The sequence below is a fragment of the Hyperoodon ampullatus genome (assembly GCF_949752795.1).
Source record: "Hyperoodon ampullatus genome assembly, chromosome: 8".
In the NCBI taxonomy this organism is placed as follows: domain Eukaryota; kingdom Metazoa; phylum Chordata; class Mammalia; order Artiodactyla; family Ziphiidae; genus Hyperoodon; species Hyperoodon ampullatus.
In genome coordinates, this window is record NC_136921.1 from 9,449,865 (window position 1) to 9,474,714 (window position 24,850).

The 24,850-nt window shown below is 39.7% G+C and overlaps 1 protein-coding gene across 1 annotated transcript in view; it reads right to left on the minus strand.

Moving 5' to 3' along the window:
* SP140 (SP140 nuclear body protein) overlaps positions 1-24,850 on the minus strand; it is a gene marked incomplete at its 5' end in the record, with an annotated part of 91,675 nt that overhangs the window by 50,799 nt on the left and 16,026 nt on the right. Inside the window, 11 exon segments of the mRNA XM_079710660.1 lie at positions 3,491-3,562; positions 5,103-5,183; positions 7,135-7,206; positions 8,728-8,808; positions 13,907-13,990; positions 15,781-15,871; positions 16,466-16,479; positions 17,358-17,441; positions 18,656-18,724; positions 22,021-22,189; positions 23,311-23,488. Coding sequence (XP_079566786.1) covers positions 3,491-3,562; positions 5,103-5,183; positions 7,135-7,206; positions 8,728-8,808; positions 13,907-13,990; positions 15,781-15,871; positions 16,466-16,479; positions 17,358-17,441; positions 18,656-18,724; positions 22,021-22,189; positions 23,311-23,488 — 995 coding nt within the window.

The window sequence follows — 24,850 nt, forward strand, 5'->3', positions numbered from 1 at the left end:
AGAGAATGGATATGGTGGGAGGATGACTGGGGGAAGGTATGAGACCAGATAGAGTCTGCCGCTCTGGCTCTAGTTCCAGAGAGAAGAGACATCTGACTAGGGCTTCTGTGTCAGGTGTGGCAACAAAAGGACAAGTAAGAGACAAGTTAAAGGTATAGTTAACGAAACTGGATGATTGATGGGGTGTGTGAGTTGAGGGAGGGGAAAGAGTCATTGGTGACCCCTAGGTGTCTACCTGAAGAATGGAACAATAGCGTTCCATACTGAGATAGGGAACACAAGGAAAGGAGGCAGATCTGGCATCAAGAAAGGTGGTACATGCAACTATGAACGTGACTTGTACTGAAGTTCCCGAAAACCATCCAAATGGAGATGTCTCTCAGATCCCTGTACAAATACAGTCAGGCACTTAGATGAATGAGCTTACAAGGCAAGTTGGGGCCAGAGTTAGGAATTTGCGGATCATTAAGTTATAGGTGGAGTATACAAGAATGGCTGAGGGGAGGCCTCTGAGTGTATTACAGGTGCCACTTTGAAAATTGGAGGAACCATAATCTGAAAACTCATGGCTAACATGTTCAACTCCTAGTGTTAGAAGTTGCTTCCATGCAGCAAGTCTTCTTTCAGTCCCTACAATGTCCCAAACCATCTTCTCGATCCTTGTACATGGTGTTCCCTCTCTACAGATGTTTTACTCTTCTCCTTTATCTTTTTCTCTATGTATGACTGTTATACTTTCCTCTAGCCTTTCTATTTCTTAGCACTTTCCCTCTCTGGGTCTTTCTCTAATGTCACATTCTCTACATTTTAAACTCTGTACCTTGTTTGATTATTGAGTTGAGCTCCTTTCTTCTGTGGTGCTCTTTTCCCTGCTTCTATCTGTTCTCTTTAGTTCTTCCTGTTTGTAATGTTTCAACTTAAAATTTAAATCTAAAAATTAAAATTTCAGCCTTTCTGTATATTTTGTCCATCTCACATATTCCTTCTCCAAATCATCAAAGTTCTCATCTTTTGCCACTGACAAACGAGTAGGGATCCTTCCTTCCCCTTGGCAGGCTCGTTTCAAATGTCTTTCACATGAGTTTTCTATTTTGCGATTATACCCACTATGCCCATGTTCCTGGCACAACCTCGAGGAAAGCAGGTTGAAAATTATCTCCCCTCCCTGATACCACATTCTAACCTGGTTCTATTTCGATTCCATGTCTATTTATTTTTTTAATTTTTTATTAGAGTATAGTTGATTTACAATGTTATATTAGTTTTTGCTGTACAGCACAGCAAATCAGTTATACATATACGTATATCCACTCTTTTTTAGATTCTTTTCCCATATAGGTCATTACAGAGTATTAAGTAGAGTTCCCTGTGCTACACAGTAGGTCATTGTTAGTTCTCTATTTTATTATATTTTTAATTTTTTAAATTAATTTTTTAATGTCTTTATTGGAGTATAGTTACTTGACAATGGTGTGTTATTTTCTGCTGTATAACAAAGTGAATCAGCTATACATATACATATATCCCCATATCTCCTCCCTCTTGTGTCTTCCTCCCACCCTCCCTATCTCACCCCTTTAAATTAATTTTTATTGGAGTATAGTTGAGGTATACTGTTGTGTTACTTTCTGCTGTACAGCAAAGTGAATCAGTTATACATATACATATATCCACTCTTTTTTAGACTCTTTTCCCATATAGGTCATTACAGAGTGCTGAGTAGAGTTCTCTGTGCTACACAGTAGGTTCTTATTAGTTATTTATTTAATATATAGTAGTGAGTATATGTCCATCCCAATCTCCTAAGTCAGCAGTTCCCAACATTTTTGGCACCAGGGATCAGTTTCGTGGAAGACAATTTTTCCACGGACGGGGGGTGGGGGGTGGGAGATGGTTTAGGCGGTAATGCAAGCGATGAGGAGCGGCAGATGAAGCTTCACTGGCTTGCCCACTGCTCACCTCCGGCTGTGCGACCCAGTTCCTAACAGGGCATGGACTGGTACTGGTCTGCAGCCCAGGGGGTGGGGACTCCTGTCCCAAATTATGCTTACCCCCACATTCCCCCTTGGTAACCATAAGTTTGTTTTCTACATCTGTGACTCTGTTTTATAAATAAGTTCATTTGTACCATTTTTTTGGATTCCACATATAAATGATATCATATATTTGTCTTTCTCTGTCTGACTTACTTCACTCAGTATGACAATCTCTAGGTCCATCTATGTTGCTTCAAATGGCATTTCGTTCTTTTTTAAGGTTGAGTAATATTCCATTGTATATATGTACTACCTTCTTTATCCATTCATCTATCAATGGACATTTAGGTTGCTTCCATGTCCTGGCTATTGTAAACAGTGCTGCAATGAACACTGTAGTTCAAGTATCTCTTTGAATTATGGTTTTCTCAGGGTATATGCCCAGTAGTGGGATTGCTGGGTCCTATGGTAGGTCTATTGTTAGATTTTTAAGGAAACTCCATACTGTTCTCTATAGTGGCTGTACAAATTTACATTCCCACCAACAGTGTAGGAGGGTTCCCTTTTCTCCACACCCTCTCCAGTATTTATTGTTTGTAGGTTTTTTGATGATGGCCATTCTAACCGGTGTGGGGTGATACCTAATTGTAGGTTTGATTTGCATTTCTCTAATAATTAGTGATGTTGAACATCTCTTCATGTGCTTTTTGGTCATTTGTATGTCTTCTTTAGATCTCGGAGAAATGTCTGTTTAGCTCTTCTGACCATTTTTGGATTGGGTTGTTTGTTTTTTTGATATTGAGCTGCATGAGCTGTTTGTATATTTTGGAGATTAATCCCTTGTCAGTTACTTGGTTGCAAATATTTTCTCCCATTCTGAGGATTGACTTTTTGTTTTATGGTTTCCTTTGCTGTGCAAAAGCTTTTAAGTTTAATTAGGTCCCATTTGTTTATTTTTGTTTTTATTTTCATTACTCTAGGAGGTGTATCAAAAAAGCTCTTGCTGTGATTTATGTCAAAGAGTGTTCTGCCTAAGTTTTACTCTAAAAGTTTAAGAGTATCTGGCCTTACATTTAGGTCTTTAATCCACCCTTATTTTTTCTTTTACCTCACTTCCTGTTTGTCTCTCCTATACATAGTATTTCATTAATCCTATGCAATCCTGGGACGTAAGTTTAAAATGATCTCTCTCCTCCAAACCCCAATCTGGTTGTATTTAGATTCCATATACTTTTAAATAAAATTGGACCTACTTAGGCAACTCCATGTGGTGGCCCCGATCTACATTTTTATTATTCTGTGCCCTTCAATTCTCTACCCAGAAGCCCCTCCATTAAGACCCTTAGCCCCTCTTTCCCCCTTGCCTCCCATATACCTGAAGAAAGCAACCAGAGCCTAAGGAAAAGTGTGTGTTTGTGTTTGGGGGAATGAAGGGAAATGTCCCTTGCATACAGACATGCAAACAAATTAATGAGATACTTGGTCACTTAAATCAATATTAGCTCCCCCGTTACCTGCTTGCAGTTTGGGAATCTCTTCAGAATTGCCTTCGTTTGTCCTTTGAAGAGCTTTGGGCTCACAGGAAACTAAAGAAAAACAGAAAAGACCAACCAGCCATGGTGATGAGGTACAGACCTCAGGGTGCTCATGCTGAATTCTGGTGTTCATTGGTCAGGTGAACTTCTCCTTGGGAAAAAGGTACTGTTGCTTCACACACCTCACTTTAGACCCACCAGAGCCTTGCTCCGCCTTTTTTCCTTCCCGTCATCCCTCAGTCGCCTTTCTCCTCATTTTTCTGTCCCTACACATGGCTGTTTTTGTGCCATGAAGGATCACAGACCTCCTTTACTCTCTGGGCTTCCCTCCCAGGCTTCTTCTTCTTCTTTGCCCTTCAATGTTCTTTGACAGTTTTCCTACTCATGAGTCAGTTTTCTTTTGTTTTTTTTTTTAAATTGGGGTATAGTTACTTTACACAGTTGTGTTAGTTTCTGCTGTACAACAAAGTGAATCAGCTATATGTATAGTGATATACATGTATATGTATACTGATATATATCCCCTCCCTCTTGGACCTCCTTCCCTCCCACCCCATCCCACCCATTTAGGTCATCATAGAGCACCAAGCTGAGCTCCCTGTGCAATACGGCAGCTTCATACTAGCTATCTATTTTACACATGGTAGTGTATATATGTCAATCCTAATCTCCCAATTCATCCCACCTCTCCTCTCCCCTGTGTACACATGTCCATTCTCTACATCTGCATCTCTATTCCTGTCCTGCAAATAGGTTCATCTGTATCATTTTTCTAGATTCCATATATATGCATTACTATATGATATTTGTTTTTCTCTTTCTGACTTACTGCACTCTGTATGACAAACTCTATGTCCATCCACACCTCTACAAATGACCCAATTTCGTTCCTTTTTATGGCTGAGTTATATTCCATCGTATATATGTACCTAAGTCTTGGCTGCCCTGACCCTCTGCAGCCCCACACGATAGTCACCATAGTAAGTCATCGAGGATGCTGGTACCCTCAATTGTTTAACTGCTTTGACTGCTAAAAGACCCTTACACACTTCAGTGCTTCTATTTCTTTACCTGAAAAACAGGAGTAAGTAACATTTTGTCTGTTACATCCATAACTTTGTGGAGAGAAGAATGATATCTTGTTTGCCAAAATTCTTTGAAAAATCAGTCACATAATAAATAATAGTTGACAAAAATTGTACTTTAGATTTGGGAGCAATTGATCTGAAGGACCATGTTTCTTTGGGAGGTTTTCCAAAGTTAGGCACAAAATAATAGCATTATAACCAAATAGAATAATACTTAGTTTTTATTCTTTAGAGAAGATAAAGGGCAGGTCGGTGTAAATTCAAGTCTTTACTATTAATAGCTATGAGAGACATCACTTTTCTCCAGCATATTGCTACTAGAATGTACTCAGAAATATTTATGTTATTTGTTATGTTACTTATGTTATTATGGACTCATGGGATTCCAAGACACACTAGATCTTTTGACTGTGGAGTGTGCTCAGGGTAAAAAGCATCAATAAACACCAGCTCTGAATTCAGCCACCTGACACCCTCGGCTGGCAATCCCTCCCCATCCTTACCCAGCTCACATCTTGGTAGGAAGTTCGAGGCTCCCTGGGGCTCTTCTCCATCATAGGCCTCCCAAAAGGCATTGTTGTTCCCTGCAGTAAAGAATGACATCCCACAGACATCTCAATTTATGACCAAGGAGGAATCACAGCAAGAAAATAACTAGAAAACCAAGAAATCCCGAGAAACTGGAAGTCCCCACTCCCCAAAATAACCTGACCTGAAGGTTAACTTTGCTTCAGCAGCTTTCACTAGGGGCTGAGGAATTCATCCACTGTGGAAAAATCTCCCTTTCCTTTTCGTTTTTTTTAACATCTTTATTGGAGCATAATTGCTTTACAATTTTGTGTTAGTTTCTGCTTTATAACAAAGTGAATCAGTTATACATATACATATGTCCCCATATCTCTTCCCTCTTGCATCTCCCTCCCTCCCACCCTCCCTATCCCGCCCCTCTAAGTGGTCACAAAGCACCGAGCTGATCTTGCTGTGCTGTGCAGCGGCTTCCCACTAGCTTTCTATTTTACGTTTGGTAGTGTATATATATCCATGTCATTCTCTCACTTTACCCCAGCTTACCCTTCCTCCTCCCCGTATCAAGTCCATTCCCTAGTAGGTCTGCATATCTATTCACATCTTGCCCCTAGGTTCTTCTGACCAATTTTTTTTCTTTTTTTTTTTTTAGATTCCATACATATGGGTTAGCATACAGTATTTGTTTTTCTCTTTCTGACTTGCTTCACTCTGTATGACAGTTTCTAGGTCCATTCACCTCCCTACAAATAACTCAGTTTCATTCCTTTTTATGGCCGAGTAATATTCCATTGTATATATGTGTCACATCTTCTTTATCCATTCATCTGTTGATGGACGCTTAGGTTGCTTACATGTCCTGGCTATTGTAAATAGAGCTGCAATGAACATTTTGGTACATGACTCTTTTTGAATGATGGTTTTCTCAGGGTATATGCCCAGTAGTGGGATTGCTGGGTCCTATGGTAGGTCTATTGTTAGATTTTTAAGGAAACTCCATACTGTTCTCTATAGTGGCTGTACAAATTTACATTCCCACCAACAGTGTAGGAGGGTTCCCTTTTCTCCACACCCTCTCCAGTATTTATTGTTTGTAGGTTTTTTGATGATGGCCATTCTAACCGGTGTGGGGTGATACCTAATTGTAGGTTTGATTTGCATTTCCCTAATAATTAGTGATGTTGAACATCTCTTCATGTGCTTTTTGGTCATTTGTATGTCTTCTTTAGATCTCAGAGAAATGTCTGTTTAGCTCTTCTGACCATTTTTGGATTGGGTTGTTTGTTTTTTTGATATTGAGCTGCATGAGCTGTTTGTATATTTTGGAGATTAATCCCTTGTCAGTTACTTGGTTGCAAATATTTTCTCCCATTCTGAGGATTGACTTTTTGTTTTATGGTTTCCTTTGCTGTGCAAAAGCTTTTAAGTTTAATTAGGTCCCATTTGTTTATTTTTGTTTTTATTTTCATTACTCTAGGAGGTGTATCAAAAAAGCTCTTGCTGTGATTTATGTCAAAGAGTGTTCTGCCTAAGTTTTACTCTAAGAGTTTAAGAGTATCTGGCCTTACATTTAGGTCTTTAATCCACCCTTATTTTTTCTTTTAACTCACTTCCTTTTTGTCTCTCCTATACATAGTATTTCATTAATCCTATGCAATCCTGGGACGTAAGTTTAAAATGATCTCTCTCCTCCAAACCCCAATCTGGTTGTATTTAGGTTCCATATACTTTAAATAAAATTGGACCTACTTAGGCAACTCCATGTGGTGGCCCCGATCTACATTTTTATTATTCTGTGCCCTTCAATTCTCTACCCAGAAGCCCCTCCATTAAGACCCTTAGCCCCTCTTTCCCCCTTGCCTCCCATATACCTGAAGAAAGCAACCAGAGCCTAAGGAAAAGTGTGTGTTTGTGTTTGGGGGAATGAAGGGAAATGTCCCTTGCATACAGACATGCAAACAAATTAATGAGATACTTGGTCACTTAAATCAATATTAGCTCCCCCGTTACCTGCTTGCAGTTTGGGAATCTCTTCAGAATTGCCTTCGTTTGTCCTTTGAAGAGCTTTGGGCTCACAGGATACTAAAGAAAAACAGAAAAGACCAACCAGCCATGGTGATGAGGTACAGACCTCAGGGTGCTCATGCTGAATTCTGGTGTTCATTGGTCAGGTGAACTTCTCCTTGGGAAAAAGATACTGTTGCTTCCCACACCTCTCTTTAGACCCACCAGAGCCTTGCTCCGCCTTTTTTCCTTCCCGTCATCCCTCAGTCGCCTTTCTCCTCATATTTCTGTCCCTACACATGGCTGTTTGTGTGCCATGAAGGATCACAGACCTCCTTTACTCTCTGGGCTTCCCTCGCAGGCTTCTTCTTCTTTGCCCTTCAATGTTCTTTGACAGTTTTCCTACTCATGAGGAGTTTTGTTTTCTTTTGTAAAGTTACTTTACACTGTTGTGTTAGTTTCTGCTGTACAACAAAGTGAATCAGCTATATGTATAGTGATATACATGTATATGTATACTGATATATATCCCCTCCCTCTTGGACCTCCCTCCCTCCCACCCCATCCCACCCATTTAGGTCATCACAGAGCACCAAGCTGAGCTCCCTGTGCAATACGGCAGCTTCATACTAGCTATCTATTTTACACATGGTAGTGTATATATGTCAATCCTAATCTCCCAATTCATCCCACCTCTCCTCTCCCCTGTGTACACATGTCCATTCTCTACGTCTGCATCTCTATTCCTGTCCTGCAAATAGGTTCATCTGTATCATTTTTCTAGATTCCACATATATGCGTTACTATACGATATTTGTTTTTCTCTTTCTGACTTACTGCACTCTGTATGACAAACTCTATGTCCATCCACACCTCTACAAATGACCCAATTTCGTTCCTTTTTATGGCTGAGTTATATTCCATCGTATATATGTACCTAAGTCTTGGCTGCCCTGACCCTCTGCAGCCCCACACGATAGTCACCATAGTAAGTCATCGAGGATGCTGGTACCCTCAATTGTTTAACTGCTTTGACTGCTAAAAGACCCTTACACACTTCAGTGCTTCTATTTCTTTACCTGAAAAACAGGAGTAAGTAACATTTTGTCTGTTACATCCATAACTTTGTGGAGAGAAGAATGATATCTTGTTTGCCAAAATTCTTTGAAAAATCAGTCACATAATAAATAATAGTTGACAAAAATTGTACTTTAGATTTGGGAGCAATTGATCTGAAGGACCATGCTTCTTTGGGAGGTTTTCCAAAGTTAGGCACAAAATAATAGCATTATAACCAAATAGAATAATACTTAGTTTTTATTCTTTAGAGAAGATAAAGGGCAGGTCGGTGTAAATTCAAGTCTTTACTATTAATAGCTATGAGAGACATCACTTTTCTCCAGCATATTGCTACTAGAATGTACTCAGAAATATTTATGTTATTTGTTATGTTACTTATGTTATTATGGACTCATGGGATTCCAAGACACACTAGATCTTTTGACTGTGGAGTGTGCTCAGGGTAAAAAGCATCAATAAACACCAGCTCTGAATTCAGCCACCTGACACCCTCGGCTGGCAATCCCTCCCCATCCTTACCCAGCTCACATCTTGGTAGGAAGTTCGAGGCTCCCTGGGGCTCTTCTCCATCATAGGCCTCCCAAAAGGCATTGTTGTTCCCTGCAGTAAAGAATGACATCCCACAGACATCTCAATTTATGACCAAGGAGGAATCACAGCAAGAAAATAACTAGAAAACCAAGAAATCCCGAGAAACTGGAAGTCCCCACTCCCCAAAATAACCTGACCTGAAGGTTAACTTTGCTTCAGCAGCTTTCACTAGGGGCTGAGGAATTCATCCACTGTGGAAAAATCTCCCTTTCCTTTTCGTTTTTTTTAACATCTTTATTGGAGCATAATTGCTTTACAATTTTGTGTTAGTTTCTGCTTTATAACAAAGTGAATCAGTTATACATATACATATGTCCCCATATCTCTTCCCTCTTGCATCTCCCTCCCTCCCACCCTCCCTATCCCGCCCCTCTAAGTGGTCACAAAGCACCGAGCTGATCTTGCTGTGCTGTGCAGCGGCTTCCCACTAGCTTTCTATTTTACGTTTGGTAGTGTATATATATCCATGTCATTCTCTCACTTTACCCCAGCTTACCCTTCCTCCTCCCCGTATCAAGTCCATTCCCTAGTAGGTCTGCATCTCTATTCACATCTTGCCCCTAGGTTCTTCTGACCAATTTTTTTTCTTTTTTTTTTTTTAGATTCCATACATATGGGTTAGCATCAGTATTTGTTTTTCTCTTTCTGACTTGCTTCACTCTGTATGACAGTCTCTAGGTCCATCCACCTCACTACAAATAACTCAGTTTCATTCCTTTTTATGGCCGAGTAATATTCCATTGTATATATGTGTCACATCTTCTTTATCCATTCATCTGTTGATGGACGCTTAGGTTGCTTACATGTCCTGGCTATTGTAAATAGAGCTGCAATGAACATTTTGGTACATGACTCTTTTTGAATGATGGTTTTCTCAGGGTATATGCCCAGTAGTGGGATTGCTGGGTCCTATGGTAGTTCTATTGTTAGTTTTTTAAGGAACCTCCATACTGTTCTCCATAGTGGCTGTATCAACTTACATTCCCACCAACAGTGCAAGAGGGTTCACTTTTCTCCACACCCTCTCCAGCATTTACTGTTTGTAGATTTTTTGATGATGGCCATTCTGACTGGTGTGAGATGATATCTCATTGTAGTTTTGATTTGCATTTCTCTAATGACTAATGATGTTGACCATCCTTTCATGTGTTCGTTGGCAATCTGTATATCTTCTTTGGAGAAATGTCTATTTAGGTCTTCTACCCATGTTTGGATTCGGTTGTTTGTTTTTTTAATATTGAGCTGCATGAGTTGCTTGTATGTTTTGGACATTAATCCTTTGTCAGTTGCTTCATTTGCAAATATTTTCTCCCTCTCTGAGGTTTGTCTTTTCATCTTGTTTATGGTTTCCTTTGCTGGGCAAAAGCTTTTAAGTTTCATTAGGTCCCATTTGTTTACTTTTGTTTTTATTTCCATTTCTCTAGGAGTTGGGTCAAAAAGGATCTTGCTGTGATTTATGTCATAGAGTGTTCTGCCTATGTTTTCCTCGAAGAGTTTGATGGTGTCTCGCCTTACATTTAGGTCTTTAATCCATTTTGAGTTTATGTTTGTGTATGGTGTTAGGGAGTGTTCTAATTTCATTCTTTTACATGTAGCTGTCCAATTTTCCCAGAACCACTTATTGAAGAGGCTGTCTTTTCTCCACTGTGTATTCTTGCCTCCTTTATCAAAGATAAGGTGACCATATGTGCATGGGTTTATCTCTGGGCTTTCTATCCTGTTCCATTGATCTATATTTCTGTTTTTGTGCCAGTACCATACTGTCTTGATCACTGTAGCTTTGTAGTATAGTCTGAAATCAGGGAGCCTGATTCCTCCAGCTCCGTTTTTCTTTCTCAAGATTGGTTTGGCTATTCGGGGTCTTTTGTGTTTCCATACAAATTGTGAGTTTTTTTGTTCTAGTTCTGTGAAAAATGCCAGTGGTAGTTTGATAGGGATTTCACTGAATCTGTAGATTGCTTTGGGTAGTAGAGTCATTTTCACAATGTTGATTCTTCCAATCCAAGAACATGGTATATCTCTCCATCTATTTGTATCATCTTTAATTTCTTTCATCAGTGTCTTATAATTTTCTGCATACAGGTCTTTTGTCTCCTTAGGTAGGTTTATTCCTAGATATTTTATTCTTTTTGTTGCAATGGTAAATGGGAGTGTTTTCTTTTTTTTTTTTTTTTTTTTTTTTTTTTGCGGTACGCGGGCCTCTCACTGTTGTGGCCTCTCCCGTTGCAGAGCACAGGCTCCGGACGCGCAGGCCCAGTGGCCATGGCTCACGGGCCCAGCCGCTCCGCGGCATGTGGGATCTTCCCGGACCAGGGCACGAACCCGTGTCCCCTGCCTCGGCAGGCGGACTCGCAACCACTGCGCCACCAGGGAAGCCCGGGAGTGTTTTCTTAATTTCACTTTCAGATTTTTCATCATTAATATATAGGAATGCAAGAGCTTTCTGTTCATCAGTATTATATCCTGCTACTTTACCAAATTCATTGATTAGCTCTAGTAGTTTTCTGGTAGCATCTTTAGGATTCTCTACGTATAGTATCATGTCATCTGCAAACAGTGACAGCTTTACTTCTTTTCCGATTTGGATTCCTTTCATCTCTTTTTCTTCTCTGATTGCTGTGGCTAAAACTTCCAAAACTATGTTGAATAATAGTGGTGAGAGTGGGCAACCTTGTCTTGTTCCTGATCTTAGTGGTTGTTTCTGATCTTAGTGGTTGTTTCTGATCTTAGTGGTTTCCTTTTCTTATATGACATTCTCTTTCTACTTCTTCCCTTTCCATTTGATTCTTTACATTTTATCCATCTCTGCCTCTGTTTCTTTTTGCTGGTGTCTCCTGGACTGTCTCTTTCTCTGTTCCTGCAACTTTTGTCTTGTTTCTCTGATGTTGCTCCTTCTCTCCTATCCTTTGTCTTTCAACTGTTTCTTTCTAGCTTTCTCTAAAGAAAGGCCTCCCTGCAATAGTATGTTTTAAATAGGATTTACCAGAGCGAGGAGGTTAAGTGGAGGGTAGCAGAATGTGAAAACAGTTCTGAATAAGGCAGAAAATGTATGGAAAAGCTCAGATATGAAAGATTTGTCAATTAAAAGTATTGGGGGAGTAAACGAGACAGAGAAAAACAAATATATGATATTGCTTATACGTATGTGGAATTTTTTTAAATGATACAAATGAACTTACTTAAAAAACAGAAACAGACTCACAGACATAGAAAACAAACATATGGTTACCAAAGGAGAGGTGGGGGAGGGATAAATTAGGAGTTTAGGATTAACTTATACACACTACTATATATAAAAAAAGATAACCAATAAGGACCTACTGTATAGCACAGGGAACTATATGTAATATCTTGTAATAATGTATAATGGAAGAGAATGTAAAAAAAGAATATATATACATATATACGAACATATATGTATAACTGAATCACTTTGCCGTACACTTGAAACTAAGACAACATTGTAAATCAACTATATTTCGGTAAAATTTTTAAAAATAAAATAAAATACAAATTTTAAAAATAAAATTATTGGGCGAAAAGTTTATACTATATTGAATTAATAGTGCAGGAGGCAGGTGATGAGGCTGGGAAAATCAATACGGGGCTTATCATGGGTAATCTTGGATGCCACTCAGAGAAACATTTATTTAATCCTTAGTGTATTAAGAAAGTATGTTGGAACATAACACAATGTAATTTTCATTTTCAAATGTCCCATGTAGTTGAAGTGCAAATAACACATTTGTTGGAAGCAAGATTAGAGGAAAGTCATGAACAGAAGACTGTTGCTTTGAGAACCATGGCAGAGGTCTGAAGACTTGGAGGTGTGAAAGATGGACAGCTTGGAGATATTCTGGAAGAGAAATGACTATACTGGATGAGTAACAGGCATTTATTTGAGGGCAAGAGTAGTCACGGTGACGCCTAGACTTCCAACTTGAAAACCTATGAGATAATAAGGATCCATCACTGAAACATGAATGCTGAAGAGGAGTTTAGATCTAGCTTGAGTGATGAAGATGCTACTTTTAGTTCTGAAATGACAAGGTAAAAGTTCTTGAAAGAATTCACGTGTAGATATCTAGCAGACCATGGTCTTTGAGTCCACGGATAAATGTACACTGAAGACAATCTAGGGTGGTGATTTGGTCATAGGAATCACTGGAATATTCAGGGAGAGGACTATTGCAATGTGAGTATTTTACAAGTGCCACTTCGATGGTTAAGGACAGTTTAACCTGAACACTCACAGCTAATGTTGCCAACACTTGTGCCCAAAATTGCTTACATACAGTGCTCTTACCTCAAGCCTACAATGTCCTGATCTGCTCCTCTCTCTTTTATTGTCTTTTCACTCTCAACCTGTTTTCCATCCATTCTCCTTCAACTCTTTCTCTACATAGTTGCCTTTGTACGTCTCCTTGACTTTTCCCAATTCTTAGTATTTATTTTCCTCTCAGTCTTGCCCTTTCCATACTTTTCGCTCTCAACTTTTATCTCTGTTTCTTGGGAAATTTTTCACTTTATCTTTTCTCTGCTGTGTCTTACACTTGCTCCCATTCCATCTGTTTCTCCCACTTTATTTTGACCTCTGTCTCCCAACACTATTCAACTTTTGTCTCTCTGTGTGATTTCATCCTCCAGGTTCTCCCCTCTCATCATCTCCAAAACTCTCCTCTTGGACTCTGACTACAGTACCAGGGACCTCCAACTGGCCAGTTCTCCCGCGTGAAACTGACATGCCATGATGTTTCCAAGTTCCTCTTAGTTGTTCTGTGAAATTAATTGAAAATTATCCCCTATCTCAACCTGGAAGAGTGGGATTTTAGAAAACTGGATCCATTCATGTAATTTGTCACATATTACACCCTATCTACCTTTTCAATTTTCTCTTTTTATATTCCCCATCAATGGATGCTCCATCTACTCAGGAGCTCAGATTCCTTTTCTCACTGTCTCTGTTGCATATGTGAACAGGTAAGAGCAGGTAGGAGAAGCGGGGGCTAGCAGAGGCCTAGGATAGGAGACCGAAGGTAGGCTTTGCTTCCATGAAGACAAGAAAACAAAGGTTTAATATGGAATTGATAAATTAAATGATAGTTACCTTGTCTGTCATATGGCAGTAAGCTGGGTACACCTTCTAACCTTATTACATTGCTCATTTGGAGAGGTGACTGTTCCAAGGACACTAAAGAGAGAAACAAGAAAAAGACAGAACTCAGACAGTATCCAGAGAAGAGACCTCTGTGTGCTCAAGGTGAACTCTGATGATGTTCAAGTTCCAAGGACCCCATCTGAGGCCCAGCAGAGCCTTGCTTGCCTCCTTTTCATTGAGATGCACATATCTTAAGTGTAAAACAGCTCTGTGACCAACATCACAGTCAAGATTTGGAAAACTTCCACCATGCCAGTCAGTTTCCACCCACTATAAGCAACCACTGTTTTGATTTCTATCACCATTAACAAGTCCTTCCTTTCTGGTACTATACTTGTCTGTACTGATGCTCACATCAATAGGATAACATAGTACATACTCCTGTGACTGACTTCTTTTTCTCAACATGTTTCTGAGATTCATCCATATGGTTACATATACCAGTAGTTCATTCATTATATTGCTGAATAGTATTCCATTCTATAAATATATCACAGTTTATTTTCTCTTATTGATGAGAATTTGAATTGGTTCCAGATTTTAGCTATTAGGAATAAAGCTACTATAAACATTGTTGTACAAATCTTTGTGTGAACATATGTTTTCATTCCTTATGAAAAGATACTTAGGAGTAGGACTGCTGGGTCGTGGGTTATATTTAACTTTATAGGAAACTGCTAGTTTTCCAAAGTGGTTCTATCTATCAATTTATAGTCCAGCCAGCAATGTATATAAAGGAGTTCTAATTGTTCCATAGTCTCATCAGCATTTGGTGTCAGTATTTTTAATTTTAGCAATTCTAGTAACTGAATGGTAGCTCATTGTGGCTTTTCCCCAACGACTAATGAAATTTGCATTTCCCCAATGACTAATGATGATATATACTTTGTTTATGTTCTTATTGGTCATTTTATATCTTTTGAGTGAAGTGTCTGTTCAAGTCTTTTGTCCATTTTTTAAATTAGTGGTGTGTCTTTTTATTATTCTTTTGTAGGAGTTCTTTATACATTCCAGGTACAATCCTTTGTCAGATACATGTATTGCAAATATTTTCTCCCAGTCTATGACTTGCCTTTTCCTTTTCTTAATGATGTCTTTGGATTAGTAGTTTTTAATTTTGATGAAGTGCAATTTACCAAGTTTTTCTTTTATGGCCCATGCTTTTCCTGTCCTATGTAACAAATTTTTGTCAACCCTAAATTTGCAAGGATACGCTCCTGTGTTTTCTTTTAGAAGCTTTATCGTTTTAGCCTTAACTTTTAGATTTGTGATCCAACTTGAATTATATTTTGTGGATAGTGTGAAGCAGGAGAGGAGGTTAATTTTTTCTATGTTTGCTCTCCCTTATTTTCTATCTTTTTACAATCCATTCTACTTCTCTTCATTTCTCACATTTGTACTTACAGTCCTCTTCCCAACACTGTGTCTCCCCGAGGAAGGATTGTGCATTCTTGTTTCTGAGGGCGTCTCTCTCCTTGATCACTCTTGTCACCTTGTATTTCTGCCTCTCTCTTCCCCAGTGAGGCTTCTGGCTCTTCCCCCTTTGTCTCTTTAGTTTTTCTCTTCCAACTCTTTATACCCTTTATACCTACGCTATTCCAGTGTCCTACCCTCTCTGTCTCCTTGTGGTTTTTTTTACCTCTCCCCTTTACCACAAAAACCAGATACGCTTTCTTGGTAAGTAAATGTCTCCTCACCCTAAACTCTGATCTACTCCTCTGCCCCTTGGGGAGAGGAGCAGGGTTCCTTGGAACTCCCTGGGGTCTCCTTTCTGAATTATGAACACATGACACCCCCCCTTCCTCCCTCCCTGTATGTGCTACCATACTCAGAGTCAGCCATCCAGACAAATATTGGACTGTCAGTCAACCTTACTGCTTGTTCAGATTCTCGGGCACATTCATTCATCATTTCCTGGATTTTTATTGTACCATTTGGGTCACGGATGAATCTTCTTCCCTTATACTCATCTGCATCCATCATTGATATGCTCTGGGATACTAGCTCTAGGTAGGGTGTCACCCAGATCACATTAGGAACGTTGAAGGATTTGTTTCCTCTTCTTTCATAATGAACTTCTATTCTTTACTAATAACTATTATGAATCCTTCCACCAGCCCATTCTCATTCCCACTATTCTCAGTGGTAGATGAATCTCTAAATATACTTTTGATACCCTTTGTACTTTTTAATATACATTTTATACTTTTAGCTATTTGTCTTTATTAAAAAGAATAAGTATTAAAATACATCTGAATGTTACATAAATGTATTAATACATCTCTAAAATATATAATATCTGAGGTATAAATCCAAATTAAGGATACATATTAATGGCATTCTGCAAGGCCATTCTTATGGTTTTTTCTTACGTTTGTCATTTCCAAGAAAAAAATCAACATTTAACAAATAACTAAATTTATTGTTAGACCATTTGGCTTAAGGATGGAGACCGTTTCTTGGGCTTGAAGGCTGTTTCACTCACTGAATCACTAACTATCTTCACACCTCAGTTTCTTTTCCTGAAAAATGGGAATAACAAAACCTTTATGACAGGATTGTTATGAGAATTAAGTGAGATGCTACTGGTAAAGTGATACCTGGGTTATAGTAACTTAGCAAGAAATCATAATTTTCAATTAATGTCTTACGTGTTAGAATTTAATGATTAATTATTAGTAATAATATGAATGAAAAGATGATTAAATGCTAGAAACAGTGCATACTGGTTACAAAAGTACATAAGGCATATGTGAGCATTAAACATGTTGATGCACATGAAGCGCTGACCTTATGCCTAGTGGTCTGTGAATGTTATGTGTTGTGACTATTGTCATAGTCAGAGTTATTACTGCCCTTTGTTCTCTTCGCCCCTTTTTACTCCTTCGCTTCTTTCTTTCTTTTACTCCTTCCCTTCTCCTTTCCTTCTTTTCTACAGAACACCATCTCTTCCACACCCTGCACACAATTACTGCTCACTCTCTTCCTCTCTTTTATTATGAGTACTGTTTACAACTGTTCCTCCCTTTGACACATCAAAGGCTTCCTCTTTGGACTTGTCACAAACCCTTCCTTACTCCTTCCCAGATCCACTGAATTCCTGGCTCACAATTACTGCTGTCAGTTCTCCTCCTTAATTCTGCCTCATGGTTGCAGTGAGATCTTCTCTCTTGGGTTCATGTTCCATCTTAGTTGTCACATCTGCCTAGCAATATTCTTGAATTCCAGATCTGGCTGGTTAATTGGGAGCCCATACAACACACCACTGCTCTGACTTCCCCATCTCCTGCTGCATCCCTTCCCCAGGGTGCACTCTCCACCCAGGAGTTCAGTCCCCTGATCCCTGATCTCCTTTCCTCTTAGTAGATGAGACAGCAAGCTTCTATCAAGTCAGAATTACCTTGTTCACCGTTTAATTGTAAGTTGAGTGTCTCCTTTGTCTCTCCTTCACCAATGGTATGGACATGGAAGTTTTCACGAATCACTGAGAAGAGAAAGGAAAGGCAATTAGAGATCCCAGACAGTGACCAAGAGCTGCCTCTCATAGTTACACATCCAGGACATCCTTGACTCCCATAGTTCAGGGGGAAGCTTCCAGCCCTCAGGGAACCCTGGACTTCAGTGGATCTCACGTGACCTGTGGCTTGACATTGCTCCTGGAATCTAACAGCTGTTCCACATTGAATGCACCTCTCAAGTTTTAAAAAAGAATGGACATATGAAGGAGGAAAACCATATGATCATCGCAATAGATGTAGAGAAAGCTTTCGACAAAATTCAACACCCATTTATGATAAAAACCCTCCAGAAAGTAGGCATAGAGGGAACTTACCTCAACATAATAAAGGCCATATATGACAAACCCACAGCCAACATTGTCCTCAATGGTGAAAAACTGAAACCATTTCCACTAAGATCAGGAACAAGACAAGGCTGCCCACTCTCACCACTATTATTCATCATAGTTTTGGAAGTTTTAGCCACAGTAATCACAAAAGAAAAAGAAATAAAGGAATCCAAATCGGAAAAGAAGAAGTAAAGCTGTCACTGTTTGCAGATGACATGATACAATACGTAGAGAATCCTAAAGATGCTACCAGAAAACTACTAGAGCTAATCAATGAATTTGGTAAAGTAGCAGGATACAAAATTAATGCACAGAAATCTCTTGCATTCCTATACACTAATGATGAAAAATTTGAAAGTGAAATTAAGAAAACACTCCCATTTACCATTGCAACAAAAAGAATAAAATATCTAGGAATAAACCTACCTAAGGAGACAAAAGGCCTGTATGCTGAAAATTATGACACTGATGAAAAAAATTAAAGATGATACAAATAGATGGAGAGATATACCATGTTCTTGGATTGGAAGAATCAACATTGTGAAAATGACTCTACTACCCAAAGCAATCTACAGATTCAATGCAATCCCTATCAAACTACCACTGGCATTTTTCACAGAACTAGAACAGAAAATCTCACAATTTGTATGGAAACACAAAAGACCCCGAATAGTCAAAGCAATCTTGAGAAAGAAAAGCAGAGCTGGAGGAATCAGGCTCCCTGATTTCAGACTATACTACAAAGCTACAGTAATCAAGAGAGTATGGTACTGGCACAAAAACAGAAATATAGATCAATGGAACAGGATAGAAAGCCCAGAGATAAACCCACACACATATGGTCACCTTACCTTTGATAAAGGAGCCAAGAACATACAATGGAGAAAAGACAGCCTCTTCAATAAGTGGTGCTTGGAAAACTGGACAGGGACATGTAAAAGAGTGAAATTAGAACACTCCCTAACACCATACACAAACATAAACTCAAAATGGATTAAAGACCTAAATGTAAGGCCAGACACCATCAAACTCTTCGAGGAAAACATAGGCAGAACACTCTATGACATAAATCACAGCAAGATCCTTTTGCACCCACCTACTAGAGAAATGGAAATAAAAACAAAAGTAAACAAATGGGACCTAATGAAACTTAAAAGCTTTTGCCCAGCAAAGGAAACCATAAACAAGATGAAAAGACAACCCTCAGAATGGGAGAAAATATTTGCAAATGAAGCAACTGACAAAGGATTAATCTCCAAAACACACAAGCAACTCATGCAGCTCAATATTAAAAAAAAAAACAACCCAATCCAAACATGGGCAGAAGACTTAAATAGACATTTCTCCAAGAAGATATACAGAATGCCAACAAACACATGAAAGGATGGTCAACATCATTAATCATTAGAGAAATGAAACTCAAAACTACAATGAGATATCATCTCACACCAGTCAGAATGGCCATCATCAAAAAATCTACAAATAATAAATGCTGGAGAGGGTGTGGAGAAAAGGAAGCCCTCTTGCACTGTTGGTGGGAATGTAAATTTGTACAGCCACTATGGAGAACAGTATGGAGGTTCCTTTAAAAACTAACCATAGAACTGCCATATGACCCAGCAATCCCACTACTGGGCATATACCCTGAGAAAACCATCATTCAAAAAGAGTCATGTACCACAATGTTCATTGCAGCTCTATTTACAATAGCCAGGACATGTAAGCAACCTAAGTGTCCATCAACAGATGAATGGATAAAGAAGATGTGGCACAGATATACAATGGAATATTACTCAGCCATAAAAAGGAACGAAAGTGAGTTATTTGTAGTGAGGTGGATGGACCTAGAGACTGTCATACAGAGTGAAGTAACTCAGAAAGAGAAAAACAAATACCGTATGCTAACACATATATATGGAATCTAAAAAAAGGAAAAATAAATGGTCAGAAGAACCCAGGGGCAAGATGGGAATAAAGACGCAGACCTACTACAGAATGGATTTGAGGATATGGGGAGGGGGAAGGTTAAGCTGGGACAAAGTGAGAGAGTGGCGTGGACATATGTACACTACCAAACATAAAATAGATAGCTAGTGGGAAGCAGCCGCGTAGCACAGGGAGATCAGCTCGGTGCTTTGTAACCACCTACAGGGGTGGGATAGGGAGGGTGGGAGGGAGGGAGATGCAAGAGGGAAGAGATATGGAGACATCTGTATATGCATAACTGATTCACTTTGTTATAAAGCAGAAACTACCACACCATTGTAAAGCAATTATACTCTAACAAAGATGTCAAAAAACAAACAAAAAAGAATGAACAGTGGAAAATGATCAGAAAACAGTGAAAGCCAATTTAAAATAAATAATACACGTGGAATGTGTTTTGTAAATTCTATGTGCAACTAAGACCAGGGAAGAAGCAGAGGGATTTCTTCAGGAGAAAGCTAATATTTCTAGAGAAATACACCTACATTATAGAAGAAAAACCCTAACATCTTTCGAAGATGGAGATTTAGAAGGAAGGAAGGAAAGGAGGGGGAGAGGAAGGAAGGAAGGAAGGAAAAAAGACCTTGGGTCAGGGAAGAAGACCTGGTTATAAAGAGACATACAGTGAAGAGGAACTAGTACTTCCCTGGGGTAGGATGGGTGGGGAGAGATCCAGAAAACAAGGAAAGACACGTTCTGAAAGACACAGACAGGACATAAAAATTTTCTGAAAGGCACAGATGGGAAGTGAATACTAACACAACTGTACCTCCTGGGGGCAATACCCACTGAGGGGTCAGGGCAGTAGGGAGCTGCTTTTTCCATCCCCAAGACACGTTGACTTCATGTCCAGGCCAAATTTGGAAGAGGACATGGGGGTAAATGTTATGTGGGTGAGAGGTTTAGAGAACAGAAGGAGGCCTAGGCATGAAGTCAACATGTCCTGGGAATGGAAAAGGCATCTCCTTACTGCCCTGACCCCTCAGTGGGTATTGCCCCCAAGAGGTACAATTGTGTTACAGTTGCAGGCATTTCAATGATGGGGTACAGGAGGCTTCTCTGACCCCTCTTACCAGCATCTTGGCTCTGGGCCGCTGACCCTAAGCTCCTGTGGACAAAAGGGTCTGGGAGGCACCAGCGGCAGCCTCCCCTGGGGGCAGGTGGGCAGCTGCGCTGAGCCAAGCAGTGGGCAGTGCAGCTTGAGGGCAGCAGCAAGCCTCACGTGTAGGAGATCTCAGCACAGGAAGCCCCGGAAACTAACACATGTGATGTGGGTCCTGGGGTCCAGGGAGGGGGATCCCTACAGTACAGGGAGAGGATCAGAGCCCCTGAGATGTGGGCAGTAAAGGTAACTGCCATTCCCTTCCTACCCATGGCCTGGGGATGTCTGGCTACAAATATAATATTGACTTGAAATTTGTGGCTAGGTATTTGATTTCCTTTATTCCTTTTTCTGACTTAGATATCGCATTGGAGAAATGATAGCTCTTATTTTACAAGATATAATTTTCACGAATAAATACATCTCATTCTTTATACTGACTTCTTTTACTTTTTCTCTGTTTAAAAATCCTTTATTACTTCTTTATTTCCCAAATAATAAACTTCAAATTCCTTGGCATAGGGCGTTAGACCCTCAAAAATCACCTCCAACTCCCCTTTCCAGAACGAGCTTCCAAGCCCTCCCACCCATGCTCCGTTTTTCAGCCACATGGTTCTGCAGGTCCACTGTTCCTTTCCTACTTTGTAGCTTTCACATGCTGCCCTGTCCCCAATGCATGGTATGTGCTGGCCTTATCTTGTGAATTCTCCATTCTTTGTTCGGGCACAGGACTGCACTGAATGACAAATCTTTTAATACAAAGAAAATCTTACCATCTTTGAACATGTCTGCAAGTATCAGATAGGGCTACCTCCTTTCCTACAAAAGGCATAATTCATGCCTTCCTCCAGAAAAGTAGAGACTCAAATCCTATGTTTCTCAGCACCAAATTCAGGTCCTGGCTGAGCAATCATTTGTGGGATTACTTGGCTAAGGTGTCACCCCCACTATGTGTAAGCTCCATGAGGACACACGTCATGTGTGTTTTCTTCTCTATTGTATTCTCTCTCTGCCTGCCATGTAGTAGTCACTCAATATAATAACTGTCAAATATAATGAAGAGTGAATGAATGAATCAGTGAATGAAGTGGACTTGAACCCCCAAAAGCTGTTGAAAGTTATAATTACCATTTTGGAACCTTCTGCAAATCTGAAGTAAATCAGGATAGGCCTTCAGGTTAACTCTGCTGAACAGGGCATCCAGAATTGTCTTGTCAAATTTCTTCTCCAGTTCATTGAGAGCATCATACACCACTCTTTCCACAGGGACCAGATTTCTACAAGCTTCTTGAAAATGCTTAAAAATATTGAATGGTGAATTATGTAGCTTTGAGTGTATGGGTTATAGGAGACTCAGATTATAAATAGACTAATTGTTCTCTGGTGAAATATTAGAATGTTACACATATTTGGATGACTTCTAAAATATTCTCCATCATAAAAATAGACTCTTATTTTGTTAACCTGCCTCTCTGACATTGATGGTCATTTAAGAGAGCAATTTTGAAGAATAAAAGTAGGTTCAAAGTAGAATGTTGTGTGGGGGCTTTAAGAGCCTGGCCAGGATGCTTCAGGAGTGGGCCTTACTGGTACTGACAGGCCATTTAGTTGACCAAACAATAACCACTGCCCTTCCCTCCAGGAAACCATGTAACCACTCTCCCCTTCTGTGAACATTGCCAAAGGGCAAAGAAAATTCACAAAGGCAAAAAGAAAACTTGTCCTCAGTATCCCCAGGAAGGCCCATTGTTAACCTTTACCTGTATTCTGTATCCGGAAATGTCTAAAGTGCAAGAAACGATTTGGAGAGAGAGCAGCAAACATCTGCTTCCAAATTTATCCTACCGTGACAAGACTTCCCTATGAGTTCAATCACTTCAGGTTCGAGTGCGTAAAATAAGAAGGCTTTGTAATGAAATGTTGCCCAACTCACTTATTTGCTGTAATTTTGTTATTGTTATCATATTGTATCAAAATATCTAAGGGCTTCCCTGGTGGCACAGTGGTTGAGAGTCCGCCTGCCGATGCAGGGGACACGGGTTCGTGCCCCGGTCCGGGAAGATACCACATGCCGCGGAGCAGCTGGGCCCGTGAGCCATGGCCGCTGAGCCTGCGCGTCTGGAGCCTGTGCTCCGCAAGGGGAGAGGCCACAACAGTGAGAGGCCCGTGAAGCGCCAAAAAAAAAAAAAAAAAATCTAAGATGCTCCCTACCTACTCGCCATTCCAATGTTGCCAGATCTCCATCGCCACGCGCCTCCCTCGTTTACTACAGAAGAAGGGATGTTGTCTGTGATGTTGCTTCTCCTCTCACCCCCTAACTTATAGGATGGCGAATGTCCCTGTTCATAGGAGGACCTTTAGCCTGCTCATTGCATCCTAAATTTGGTAGGTTATCATGAGGGAATTCTCCTCACTTACCTCATACATCTGCTCAGGGATAAAGCCCCGATCTCGGAGGCCCATGAGGAAAGGAAACGGCTTTGTTATTACACTTGCAATCTCCACCTTATTTTCTTTGAAGAGCCTGAATATGAACTCATAGAAAAACTGCTCCTCTGGGTTCTGCTCCTCGGGGTTCTGGTCCCCTGTGGTCATTCTGAGAAACAAAGACACAGTATGAAAGTAGACATTGAGTTTCTGAGTGGCCCATGGAGGTCAGAAGATTTTATTTTCTTTCTTTATTTTTTACAGCTTCTGAATGTTTTTAGATACAAAATTATATATTATAATGACTATTCTTTTTTCTACATGAATATTTACTACATATATTTTTATACAATTTTTAAAGGTTACACTCCATTTACAGCTATGACAAAATATTGTCTATAATTCCCCGTGTTATACAATATATCCTTGTAGCCTACGTTACACTCAATAGTTTGTATCTCCGAGTCGATCACCCCTAAATTCCCCCTTCCCCCTCTCTCCCTACTGCTAACCACTAGTTTGTTCTCTATATCTGTGAGTCTGCCTCTTTTTTGTTACATTCATTAGTTGGTTGTATTTTTTTACATTCCACATATAAGTGATATCATCCAGTGTTTGTCTTTCTCTATTTGACTTATTTCACTTAGTATAGTGCCCTCCAAGTCCATCCGTGTTGTGGCAACTGGCAAAATTTCATTCATTTTTTATGGCTGAGTAGTATTCCATTGTATACATATACACTATATCTTCTTTATCTTTTCATCTGTTGATGGACACTTAGGTTGCTTCCTTATATTGGCAATTGTAAATAATACTTCTAGGAACATTGGGGTGCATGTATCTTTTCTAACTGGTGTTTTTGTTTTTTTCAGATATATACCCAAGAGTAGAATTGCTAGGTCATATGGTAGTTCTATTTTTAGTTTCTTGAGAAACCTCCATGCTGTTTTCCACTGTGGCTGCACCAATTTACATTCCCACAGTTCAGGAGGGTTCCCATCTCTCCACATCCTAGCCAACATTTGTTATTTGCATTCTTTTTGATGATAGGCACTCAATGGAGGGCCAACATGTGCAAAATGATGTTCTTGTGCAAAGACCAGAATAGATGGAATTTATTTACTTAGAGAATAATCAAGTGTGCAATAGAAGAATACACTGGGCTTAAGGAAGGCTTGTACATAGAAGTGAAAAAAAGTTTACCCTGTGCTAATCAAAACTACTGTAAAAAGACTTTCACCCAAACTATCTTCGGAAAACATTGAATTTTAAAATTGTAAAAGTTTTACAGGGATTTATATGATACTCAGATGGTTAATTTTATGTCTCAATGTGGAGGGTTTGGGGGATAAGACTAACATTTTATTTTAAATTGGTGAACTTTGAGTAAGCAGTTTGCCCTCTATAATGTGGGTGGGCCTCATCCAATCAGATGAAGGCCTGAATAAACCAAAAAGACCAGCCTCCCTGAGTAAAAAGGAATTCTCCAGCTGACTGCTTTCAGAGACTCTGCTGGGTCTCTAGCCTGCTG